At 44.1% G+C, this 11,965-nt stretch overlaps 1 protein-coding gene across 3 annotated transcripts; it reads left to right on the top strand.

Annotated features, from left to right (window-relative positions):
- The first annotated feature begins 743 nt into the window (after window positions 1–743).
- Window positions 744–11,648, top strand: LOC102219622 (smoothelin-like protein 2). 3 transcript variants are annotated; one of them, XM_023341781.1, is made up of 13 exons: window positions 744–1,335; window positions 5,567–5,639; window positions 6,699–6,803; window positions 7,337–7,495; window positions 7,571–7,708; window positions 8,579–8,791; window positions 8,863–9,003; window positions 9,239–9,301; window positions 9,377–9,434; window positions 9,518–9,640; window positions 9,718–9,832; window positions 9,918–10,069; window positions 10,354–11,648. In XM_023341781.1, exons 1-13 carry the CDS (start codon window positions 940–942, stop codon window positions 10,478–10,480), a joined length of 1,863 nt encoding a protein of 620 aa, XP_023197549.1. In that variant the 5' UTR covers window positions 744–939; the 3' UTR covers window positions 10,481–11,648. The 3 variants fall into 3 exon arrangements, with proteins under 3 accessions (XP_023197549.1, XP_023197550.1, XP_023197548.1); XM_023341782.1 differs by having other exon boundaries at window positions 745–1,335; window positions 6,699–6,770; window positions 9,515–9,640; XM_023341780.1 differs by having other exon boundaries at window positions 745–1,335; window positions 9,515–9,640.
- Window positions 11,649–11,965: the final 317 nt, after the last annotated feature.

The following is an 11,965-nucleotide window of genomic DNA, read 5'->3' as shown; positions in this document are numbered from 1 at the left end:
CGTCTTCATCGAGTCTTTGAGGCCAGGAAGGAGCTCCAGTAGCAGTCAGGATCGCAACGAATCTGAAGAGGCCTCTGGCTGAAGACTGTTAGCATGCCATGCAAATGAGGATGGAGGGAAAGGAAGGAAACAAGGTTGGATAAGAGGAGGTGACCAAGGAAGGTAGAAGATGAAGGTGTTAAGGAAAGGAAAAAAGGAAGGATGGATGAAAGAAAATGGGAACGAAAAAAGATGTGAAAAGACGTGAGAAATTAAACAGTTTAGAGGAAGGACACAAGGAAGGAAGGCTAGACAGTGGAGAGCAGCGAGGGGGAAAGGAAGGACCTAAAGCAGGAAATGAAGAAAGAAGAAAAGAAAGAAGGAATGGAGGTAGAGAACAAGGATGTCAGTCTGGCTTCTTCTGGACCAAATTCCAGATTTTTCCAGACTGGGACGGAAACCTGGAGGACGTCCAACAAGACGACGGAAGACATGATGGAGCTTTTAGTTGTGAAAAACCTTTCAGAAGAAAAGCTCTGGAATAAACAGAAACATTTCCAGGTAACTTCAATCATCTCTGCTGTGAAGACCCAGGATGAAACTGATCCCCTCTCACACACACACACACACACACACACACACACACACACACACACACACACACACCCCTCCACCCCCAGATGAAGTGGCAGCTGAGGGACACACAAACATCTGAATAATCCCGGCTCTGCCTGCCCCTTTTATTTCTTCCCGCCCCCTTTATGTCCCAAAATACAGAGGCGAAGTGGCGGGGAAGGAGCTGCGCCTGCCGGACTCTGGGGAGGCTCACCTCTCAGCGGGACAGGATGTGCTCCATGGCGCTGGTTGGCTCTGCTTCTCCTTCCTGCAGCAGCGAACGTCTGGAGGCAGCAGGAGCGTCCGGCAGATAGAGGTTCAGTTTGAAGAGAAGCAGCAGGTCCCATGGAGGAGGGCGCGGTGAGCCGGGCGCTGGCCGGGTTCAGGGCCACGCTGGACGCCGCCGTCAGGGAGGTCCACGTGGACGTCAGTGCCTTCAAGCAGCAGGTGGAGCACCGCATGGACGAGCTGCGGGCGTCCAGCCGGCCGCTGAGCGACGCCGTGGCCCGGCTGCAGGAGGAGAACCTGCAGCTGCGGACCCGGCTGGACGCCCTGAGCCGCGCCGTGGGGGAGCTGGCCGGGGCCCGCGGCCCGGAGAACGGCCACAATGAGGCCGGGCCGCCGGACTGGGCCGCACCAGAGCCCGGCTGGGGCGGGTCTGGACATGCTGAGGCGCCGGGACTGGGCAGCGACAACCCGGGTCCGGCTCCCTGGAGACTGAAGAGACACGCAGACACAAACGTGAGTTTTCCTCCTGCAGACAGAAACACGCCAAGAATTCTGGTCCAGGTTCTGGTCGGGATGCGACGGCATATAATTCATTCCCGGTATCCGCTGTGGTGGAGCGATAACGACACACATCACGGTTCCACCAGTGGATGTTCAGCCTGGTGGCCCGCCAGGCTGAGCTTTGGTTATTTGGTTCAGGTTTAATATTTTTATTGTTTAAAACCTTATAGTTGGTGTTTTAGCCTTTTTTGTCATGTTTTCTAATAGTTCATGTTTACCTAGGGATATTTTCAAAATTTCTGTCAACTTCTAAAAGTTTTTAACAGCAAACCGTTGACTGACTGTCCTTGTGCTCCTGTTACTGCCACAAGGATATTATTCGTTCGTTAATTTATTTATTCATTTGAGACTGGCACCATTTCAAATTAAATATTTAGTTGGCAAGCTTAATTTTTATCTCCAAACTCAACATCTAGCTCTGTGTTACCTAAATATTTTTTCTAACCTAAATATTTATTTCAGTATTTATCTCCAAACTGAATATGTAGCTCTGAGCCAGTTAGCTCGGAGCTAGCACAGAGCTACATGCCTAGCTCACATGCAAATTCTCTTGCTGATAACTAGAAGTGGACTATCAAAATAAAAGCTGTGTCTTGCTAACCTCTGAACTCCTGCTGGTGAGGCTGAATCCATCAAAGCTGATGCGTCACTCAGCAGATCCTAAACGTCTGTTGTCTTGGAAACCGCTCATCCCGTGATTCAACCTAAAATGTTGTACAAGAAAAGAGGAAAAGAAACGTGACAGAGGTTCAGAAGATCCAGCTTTTATTTTGGTGGTCCACTTCTGGTAAGCTAAATATTTAGCTGGTTATGGTAAATATTCATCTTGTTTTCTAAATGCTGACCTTGATAAATACATATTTAGTTTGAAACTCATTTATAAATTAGTGAAAAATAGGGTGAAATTCTGACTTTAAAAAATTAACCCCCAGTGTTTTCAGACAGACTAAATAACCGCATTATTGCTGATAATTTATGGCACATTATTGTTCCTGATGGTCTGTTAACGGTCCATAAGGAACCGCGTTACCGGAAGCGAAAATGAGGAAAATTCCAGGTTTTTGCTTTAAGTGCTGATTTCTACCATCATAAGATCAGAACCTGCATCAATAAATGGGCCGAACGTTCGGACCCTGCCGACCAATCAAAGCCAGATTCTCCCATAAACACACCGTCAGACCTGGACACACAGGTGCACTGATAGCTTGGGGCTAACTGCATTGCTCAGGGGCAACAGGTAGCAAAAGGAAGCTGGAATCGAACCCACAACCTTCCGACTCGACTGTTTCAGACAGACGGAGAAATTCAACACAAACGTAAAAACCAGAATTTTTGCCCTCCATGCAGTAAAGCACAGCCCTGTTAGGGTTGACCTCTGACCCCAGCGCACCGCCTTTCAGTAGCTGAAATGATTTTCCCGTTATTGATTAAATGTGACGGTTTGCGGCTGCAACCCGAAATAGCCTCCTCCAGAACCGAGTGAAGCCCGGTTCTGGGCCGCCTGCTGCTCATGAGCCAGTTTTTTTTAACCCAGCGGGTCCTCCAAAGGGCGCGGATATTTTTGGGTTTGTGATTTGGGCTGCAGCAGGTCTGGACCTTCCTCTCTTATCTGAGGCACACACTGTTCTCAGGCCCCAGCCGGGGGGTCTGCAGGCTCCGTCTCGACACCGCGACCCGGATCGATGAGGAGCGATGAAGATTCCACGTTTAAAACAGCAATCTGGGTTTCTACTAACGTCAACGCGCCGCCATGTGGCACGGCCAGACGTCACTCAGCGACTAAAACAAGCCCACCCCCCTAATCGCTCAGAAATGCAGCCTTCGAGCCAAGTCGGGTCTCAAGTCTCCCGATGGAAAGTTGAAAAGCGTCTCCGTCGCTTTGACCCGTCAGCACACACACTTCAGAGAGACGAGCAGCTGTCCTCTGGAAACACACACCCTGCCAACATTCCTCCCTGCTGAAGTCACCTGGTCTTTAATCAACCCCCCACAGACTGACGTCTCACCGATTAACCCTCTGTCACTCAGGCAGCCTGAGCAGGGAACCCTCCATGCCGCAGATCAGTCAATATTTCACCAACATCACAAAAACACAAAAAGCCTGAACCATCAATTCAAGATGGCGGCCGTTTTTTCATTTATTTCCGGACTTAATTTTGTAATACTTGTCACAGATCAATACTTTCTGCTGTCAAGTCAAAGATAATTGGATCGACAGAAATCCTATTTACTTTTATTTTGGGGATTTTTCAAGATGGCTATCATGATTATTGTGGAAAATTAATGTTTGTGCCAAACGTCAAATTTGATCCAAATCAAATATTTTCTCAGTCTTGTGTTTTCCATTTCTGGTGGGCATTTTTCTAAATGGCTTCCATAGTTTCAATAGAGAATATGTTTGCACTAAAATCGGCAGAAGTTTTTAGCCACAACTAATCAAAAAATTAGGAGTCTAAAAAAAAATTTTTAGTTTCTGATCATTTTTTTCAGTTTAAAAATAATTGTTCATCTTCAAATATTTAAGTTTCACATTTATTTTCCAGTTTCAATTTATTTTCTGTTCTCTAATCTTTTTATCTGTAAAAAATATTTTTCATCTTGAATTCTTTTCAATTTTATATTTTATAGCACATTTTTTGGCCCTAATTTAGGTCCATAGCCCAACATATCCGATGAAAACTAATCCTGTATCAATCCGGCTGAAGCTGAAAATCATCTTTTAGCTTCAGGTGAAACTGTGAAAGTAAAATATTTGATCCAAGGGAGAAATTAATCAGGGTTTCTGCGCATCAGAAATGTAATATTACCTGTTCAGGGCTGCACAGTGGTGCAGTTGGTAGCCCTGTTGCCTCACCTGGAAGGTCCTGGGTTCGATTCCCGGCCCGGCGTCTTTCTGCATGGAGTTTGCATGTTCTCCCTGTGCATGGTGGGTTTGGACTGTGCAGCTTCCTCCCACAGTCCAAAAACATGACTGTCAGGTTAATTGGGTTCTCTAAATTCTCCCTAGGTGTGTGTGTGTGTGTGTGTGTGTGTGTGTGTGTGTGTGTGTGTGTGTGTGTCCTTTCTGTCTCTGTGTTGCCCTGCGACAGACTGGTGACCTGTCCATGCTGACCCCACCTCTCGCCCGTTGACAGCTGGAAATAACAGACTTCCTGACCCCACTAGGGGTTAGGGTGCAAGAAAATGGATGGATGGATTATCTGCTCATTAGAGGGTCGCTGGCACCCGGTGGCCTCCATCTAGAGCCGCCCCTGGCGACTGCCGAGTAATTTCCAGAACCTTTGGATTTGTGCTGCTGACATCATGTCGATGCTTTTAGAGGTTAGTGATCCGGACCCGGCGGGTCGGCTGGAGGATTATCCGGGTCAGACAGCCGGACTCAGATTCCCAAAGACCAGCGATGATCTCCAGCCGATGATGGACTGACGCTGGAACCGTATCGCATGATGGCTGCAGCGTTGCATGCTGGGAGAGCGGCCCGGTGGGCTCGGCGTTCTGCCTGAAGTCCAAAAGGTCCGTTTGGGTCTATATTGGGACAGATGGAGAGGGCAGCGGAAACTCCTGGAATCTAAAATAGATGCAGCTGTCAGAGGAAGAGCTGCTGGCAGCTGGAGGCCCAAACGCCCAGAACCGGGCTCAGAACTAGAACCGGGTTACGACTAATAATAACAGCCCAGAATTAGCTGGAGCTCCACAGAGGTAGCATCACCTGGAAGGGAGGAACGCTGCATGTGGGCCCGAGTGGTGAATGGTTCTGACTGGACCTACTGGTTCTGACAGGTTCTGACTTGGTTTTCTGGTTCTGACTGGATCCCATGTTCTGGTCTTTATAAAGGTAAAAGGTTGTGGTTCTGTAAGATGATCTGGATCAGAACCAGTCCTTCCATCCATCAGCTCAGTCCGTCTCTACATTGTTCTGATCTTTTATAAAATACAAAAAGACCAAAACTGAAATAAAAAACTAATATTTCCAGTGAAATGTGAAAAATGTTGGAACCCTGAGCGTCATTTGAGATTCCTGTCAGATAATCAGTGAGTAAACAAATCAATAATGTGAGATTCCTGAGGAGAATGAGGTTAAAATAAAAGATCTTTGTTTATCGTGACTTCTGGTTTGTGTTGGGTTAACACAAAGATATGTCTGACGGTGAGATGAATTCCTCGGCTTGTTTTTCCTGTCCAGGGCATGAATGCTAAAGGAGGCAGGAGTAACTGTGAAGAAGCCGCGGCTGACCAGGAGAAAGAGACTGAAGCAGGTAGCACTCCTCTCCATGCAGAGCAGTTGCCACGGTAACCATCCTCACCAGGCTGAAGATGGCCGCTGAGTCGCACTAAAGGGCTATTCCACCTCGTTTACTAAAGCTGTACCACAGTTAAAAACATGCAGCTGCTGGTTTTAACGTTACTCATTCTAAAATTAACACCAATGTTTTAGGTTATTTAGTCTTAAAAAAGAGAAAAAAATGAGGTTCAAAGTCATATTTTTACCATGTTATGTATTTATTCATTCATAAATGTCAGTTTCAAACTAAAAGCTAGCAAGCTAAATATTTAGCTCCATAAATATTTTTGCTTCCTTAATGCTAACTAAATATTTAGCCAGCTCAGAGTTAAATATTTACCTTGGAATTAAACAGTAATATGCTAAATAGTTAGCATTATAACTATGTAGGACACTGAATAGCTAATAAAACATTTAGTTTGTTTCTAAACTAAATATTTAGTTTAGAAATATTCAGCTTTCTAACTAAATATTTACATTCAAGCTAAACAGTTAGTTAGCTAATAAACTAAATACTGTAGTTGGGCAAATATTTAAAAACTGAATAAATATTAGTTTATTTAGTAATATTAGTAGCTAAATATTCAGTAGATAAACTGAATAGCTTGCTAACTAAATATTTATGGAGCTAAATATTTAGTTTAAAATCTAAATATTTAGTTTGAAGCCATAAATGTATGAATGAATAACATGTGAAAATATGATTTTGAAAAATAAAACGTCTTTATGACAGTTGATTAATTTAACACAGTCACCTATAAAACCTGCCATACCAGGAATACTCAACCTTGAACTGGATCGCTTTACATAATTTACAGATTTCTATTAATTCCACTTTATGATTGTTTTTGTTTCTTTTGTGAAAACACAACTCCTGATTTTTTTTTTGACTTTTTTGAGTATTAAAGTATCTCTTGGTGTAAAACAGTGCAGTAACAGTTTGAGTTTGGTTATGTGGAATGTTTTAAAGAGCTGGTAAATGCAGCAGAATCGCTCTTCGGTGCTGAATGTCGACGTTCTTGTTTTCGCTCAGGAGTTGCGTCTGAAAGCTGCGATGAAGCCACGCCCCTTTCTCACCTGGCCTCGGAAACCCTCAGCTCACCTGGTCAGTTCGTGTTTCTTCATCCTCCTGCTGCAGGTGAAATACAGGAAGATAAACTTTACTGTCTGACTTAGACTGAAGAGAAAACCATCCACTCTGCTACGCAACAAAAACTAGTAAACGATTAACCAGATTAATCAAGATTAATTGATTATGGAAATAATCGTCAACTAATTTAGAAATCAATTAATCGTTAATTGGAGTATACAGACTCTAAAAAAACGGCCATTTGCTGAAAAAACACATACAGAGCAGTAAATAAGCAAAACTGTTTCCCTTCTAGTGTGCATTCAGGTACTGTTGGACATCAAACCTTCTGTCCGTTCTACAATGACTACTTTCCTAAATCCTAGAAAAAGACAATAAAATTTAATTATTGTCAGGATTGTAACGTTATTCACCCCAAAAAGTGAAGAAATGAAACACATTTGTTTCTTTTACTGATTGTACTGGACTTTAAACCCAGAGTGACGCTTTTTTTGTAGCTTTTTACCGGGAATTGGACCCGGAAACGTGAGGAATATTAAACTCTGATGGGAGACGGGTTAACTCTGCGTTTCTTACTGCAGACCAGGAAGAGTCGGGTCCGTTGACCAAACCGCATCTTCCTCTCAGTGCAACGACGAAAACCAACTCAGATGCTCCAGTGAGCACGCCGTCTCCCACTGCTGTGGCCAAAACCAGCAAGGAATCCCAGTCTAAACCAGTGGAGTCGGCTGTAATCAGCGGTGAGTGGAAACATGGCTTCTGCCTTTGCGGTTTAATGAAACAAAACCTTTGAAATCTGACTGCTCCTCTTTCAGACTCTCATGAGCCGCAGCCCCACCTGCCTGTCACAGCCATGACCACCAAACCTGGCCTGGAGGGATTCCTCGGTGCCAAACCCGTTTACTCTCCGGCTTCAGGGCGGAAAGCCGCAGCAGATCATTTATTTATCGGAGGTCGGTCACACGGATCTGCAGGGTCGAGCCGACATGATCAGGATGTTTGATTCAGTCTTCCTGTTTTCTCCAAACTGTTTCAGTTTGTTAGACTCAACTTCTGGGTTCTGACAGAACTGGACTGCAGTTAACAATTACTATGGTGATTAATAGATTATTCTGACGATTAATCATGAAATTAATCTGTTATTCTGACGATTAATCGATTAGTCTGACGATTAATTTAAAAATTAATCAATTCATTAAAATTAATATATTTTTTTGACAATTAATTGTGAAAATAGATTATTCTGACAATTAATCGATTAATTTGATGATTAATCGGCAGAAAAATGCTGAATTGATTAATCGAATAGAAAAATCACATTCTGCCGATTTTTCATTTAAGCCTCTTTATAGAATAGAAATACACTGAAAGATGCAACGAAACAAATAATTAAATCCTTTTTTATGAGGAAATAAACATTTTATTGCCTAATAGTTAATAATAGCATTGTTTTAGCTTTATCATTTGTAGCAAAGAAAACATCTGCAGCCAGAAATCATGCGACATATGTATGCCAGTGGATGCAAAGTGCTAAATTTCTAATTTATTTACAGTAATAGCAGCATAAGTATATCATGACAGAAATATTTCTCTCTCTGCTTCTGTTGCAACCTGGCAGAAAATGTCAATCTGTTGTGACTCTCCCATCTTTCAGAAACCCATCTAGTGACTTTCTAAAATCACAAAGATTTAGCTGACCACATGTGGAATACAACAAAATGGCCGAACCAGTAGCGGACAGCTTCTCTGTTCATAAATAAATCACCTTTTGTTGTATGTGGCTCTAAGCCCTGTGAAACACCGAGTCTTCTGTATTTGTACAGGCGCTCCCGGAGCAAAGGATCCGATCGCCCAGAATCCCCGGGATCAGTCCGACTCGGAGGCTTCGTCCCATCTTCCCATCGCTACTGCCACCAGAATCCCGTCAGACGTTTCCGCGGCGCCTAAATCCGATCAGACCGCCGCGTCTCGCCTCAATCCTACAGCGCAGGAAACGCCAGCGGCGCTGAAGCAAACGGATCCTCCAGTCAGACACGGTGCGGACAGTTTCTGCCTCCTGGTTCATGCTGGGAGTTTGTTTTAAACCAGTTTACATTTTCATTTTTAGACGTAAACGAACCCAAACACCACCTGCCGCTTTCCGCCATGACCAAGCCAAACACAGAGTCGGCCATTTCTGCTCCGTCTCAGTCTCTGTCAGCATCACTGGACCTCACAGTGAAACCAGGGGAATATCCCTTTAAACGAGGCGAGTTTGGCTCCAGCCAGCAAAACATTTAAGGTGCATTCACTCCAGTCCACTCTAACAAAACTCCAGTCCGCTCTAACAAAACTCCAGTCCGCTCTAACCCAACAGTCCGTTTTTTTAACAGTCTATTTTAATTTTTCTTCCCAATCGAATCGGGTCTACCGGACTGTCAGGTGTGAAAACAGCCTTACTTCTCTGTTATCCTCTGACTGTTGGTTCTGTTTAATCTCTTCAGTGCCGGTCCTGAAGACGCCCAGTCCCAGTTTAAAACGAAGCGTGAGTTTTCCTCAGCCTGCAGGTGCGACTGGCTCTGTGGACTTTCCTCCATTCCCTCTTGTTCTCCCTGCTGAGATTTCTAACTATTCCTCCACAGAAAAACTACTTCCCTCCAAATCCTTCATGAAGTCTGGACTCTCGCCCAAACTGGACCCGTATGTTGTGGTAGAACATCGTCTTCGCTCACGTTGCATAATTTATGACGATAATCTGAACTGGTTTGTAAACCCTTCAGCAGGTCGAACAAGTCCGGAGGTATCGAGTTTAAACCGGAGGCGATGAAATCCCAAACCCTTCCGCGCTCCAACGGCGCCCAAGCCAAACGGGCCCTGTTTGAGCGGATGAACTCTGACCCCATAAAGTAAGTGAACCCAGATTAGATTCTTCCGTCCAGAAGCAGCCGCTGCTGTATAATCTGTTGCACTTTTTACCAAACAGGCCGAAGGACTCCAAGCCCAAACTGAAGCGCTCCCAGAGCTTTGGCGTGTCGAGCGCCAGCGGGATAAAGCAGATCCTTCTGGAGTGGTGTCGCTCCAAAACCATCGGCTACAAGGTCCGACTTCACCAACCCTCACAGGTTTCCATCAGAGAGACGGATGAACGTCTTCCTGAGACGCTTCCTGTCATTTCTCTTCTAGAACATAGACATCCAGAACTTCTCCTCCAGCTGGAGCGACGGCATGGCTTTCTGCGCCCTGGTCCACTCTTTCTTCCCGTTGGAGTTCGACTACAACGCTCTGAATCCGGCGAACCGCAGACAGAACCTGCAGACGGCCTTCACTATAGCGGAGTAAGTCCAACGGAGCTAGAGCTAAAAAAGCTTTGGTGTCTCTATATGGTTCTCAAGCATGATTGGGTTGGTTGGTTGGTTGATTGGTCGGTTGACTGATTGGTTGAGTGACTGTTCACCTTTGCAACTACGTCGCCAAACCACATTGAGGCGCCATGACGGACTTCGGACGCGACAGCAGTATTAATTTCAGTCTGTCAGTCTTTCTGACTGTGGTGTTTTAAAGTACTGGGTGTGTTTCTTTTCAGTCGGTGTCAGTCTTCTCTCTCTCTGTTTCGTCTCAGGCAGCAGGCGGACTGTCTGCGGCTGATCGAGGTGGACGACATGCTGGACATGGGGGACAAGCCGGACCCCATGTGTGTGTTCACCTACGTCCAGTCGCTCTACAACCACCTGAAGAAGTTTGAGTAGCTCTGGCTAGTTTCACGCAGAGTGAGTGTGTTCACCAGCTAACTGAGTGTGTGTCGGGGTGAGCGTGTGTGTGTGTAGCGGGTCCTGCGATCTGAAGATGAATACCGGATGGGAGAGAGGACGTCGCCATCTGCTGGTGGAGCAAAGGAACGTTGCCCCCCTGTTGTAGTTGAAATTAACTTGGTTAACCAAATAACCAAGGCTTGTTGGCTAACCTGGCTTGTTGGTTAACAACAAGCCAGTAAACACATTTCTGTAAATGACTTTTTACATGAGCTCCTGCTCAGTAAGTACACATCACATTATTGCCAAGCTTGTTCATTTCAGAAAAGGTTCTTTTTAACATTTAAAATCCATAAACTGGAGCTTATGTGCTGGAGTCGAAGCCTCACTACAGAAAGTTTTCATCTTTTTGGTGGAGTTGTATTCCAAACAAACTCTGGTTTGAAGTGCTTCACTGAGGCGAGGAAAGTCAAGGTGGTTGCCATGGTTACTGCCTAGTCTGGAATAAGGTTGAGAATGAGAAAAGAGGAGTTTTTCTGTTTCCCGATGTATAAACGTAGTTTCCTTCCTTCCTTTTTCCTCCTATCCTTCCTTCATTCTAGCTTTCCATCTATTCTTCTTTTTCTTCCTGTCATCTTTCCTTCATTTCTTTCTTCTACCCTTCCTTCTTTGGTTTCTTCCTCGTGCCCTACATATCTTCCTTCTTTGTGCTCCTTTCTTCCTTTCTCCTTCCTTCTTTGCATACTTCTTTCCACCATTTCTTCCTTCTATGTTTCCTTCCTTTCCTCCTTCTATCCTTCCCTGTGTCATCTTTCCTTCTTTCTTTCTTTCTTTCTTTCTTTCTTTGTGTACTTCACACACTTCCTTCCTTCTTTCTTTTCTTCTTGTCTCTTTTTATTGTTTCCTTTCCCTCCTGTCATTGTGTCCTCTCCTCCTTCTATCTCTCCTACCTTGTGTCCTTCCTTCCTGTTCCTTGCTGTAGAAATATCTGCCATAGATTAACACTGAAGTTTCTTTATTTTATATTTTAGAAAGAAGGTTAAGGACTGGGAACTTTGGAAAAGTCTGGAACTTTTACATGGAAATGTGTAGCTGCCTGGGTTTTAATCTAATTAAAGTCTGTGTACTATGAAAAAAAAATAAACTAAACAGAAAACACATAAAATCATAGATGTTTTATTTATTTTATATGATTTTAGGTATTTTTAGATTCATTTTTTACTTTAGAAACAACAGAAAAGGGAATAAACACTGGTGGGTGTGATGAAAAGAAATTTAAGCAAATGTTTGAATAAACAACCAACAATGAAGTGAGAAGATGGAGTCAGAGGGAGCACATTAAAACTTTTTAAGAATCTGTTACATATGGAAGCCCATTCCTGCCACAGAAGAAAAGATAAAAGCCAAACAGCCCTTCATAGCTGTGTTTTAAATGTCAAAATTATGACAGTCATAATTATGAGAATGAAAGTCATTTTCAAC

The sequence above is a fragment of the Xiphophorus maculatus genome, chromosome 11 (assembly GCF_002775205.1).
Source record: "Xiphophorus maculatus strain JP 163 A chromosome 11, X_maculatus-5.0-male, whole genome shotgun sequence".
In the NCBI taxonomy this organism is placed as follows: Eukaryota; Metazoa; Chordata; class Actinopteri; order Cyprinodontiformes; family Poeciliidae; genus Xiphophorus; species Xiphophorus maculatus.
This window is presented reverse-complemented; position numbering and strand designations above follow the sequence as displayed.

Bases quoted from the DNA above. Each gene is read 5' to 3' on its own strand.
- LOC102219622 (XM_023341780.1), top strand. From the start codon at position 940: ATGGAGGAGGGCGCGGTGAGCCGGGCGCTGGCCGGGTTCAGGGCCACG. The intron at 9,435-9,514 runs GTATGTTGTGGT...TAAACCCTTCAG, and splicing joins CTCTCGCCCAAACTGGACCC to CAGGTCGAACAAGTCCGGAG. The intron at 10,070-10,353 runs GTAAGTCCAACG...GTTTCGTCTCAG, and splicing joins ACGGCCTTCACTATAGCGGA to GCAGCAGGCGGACTGTCTGC.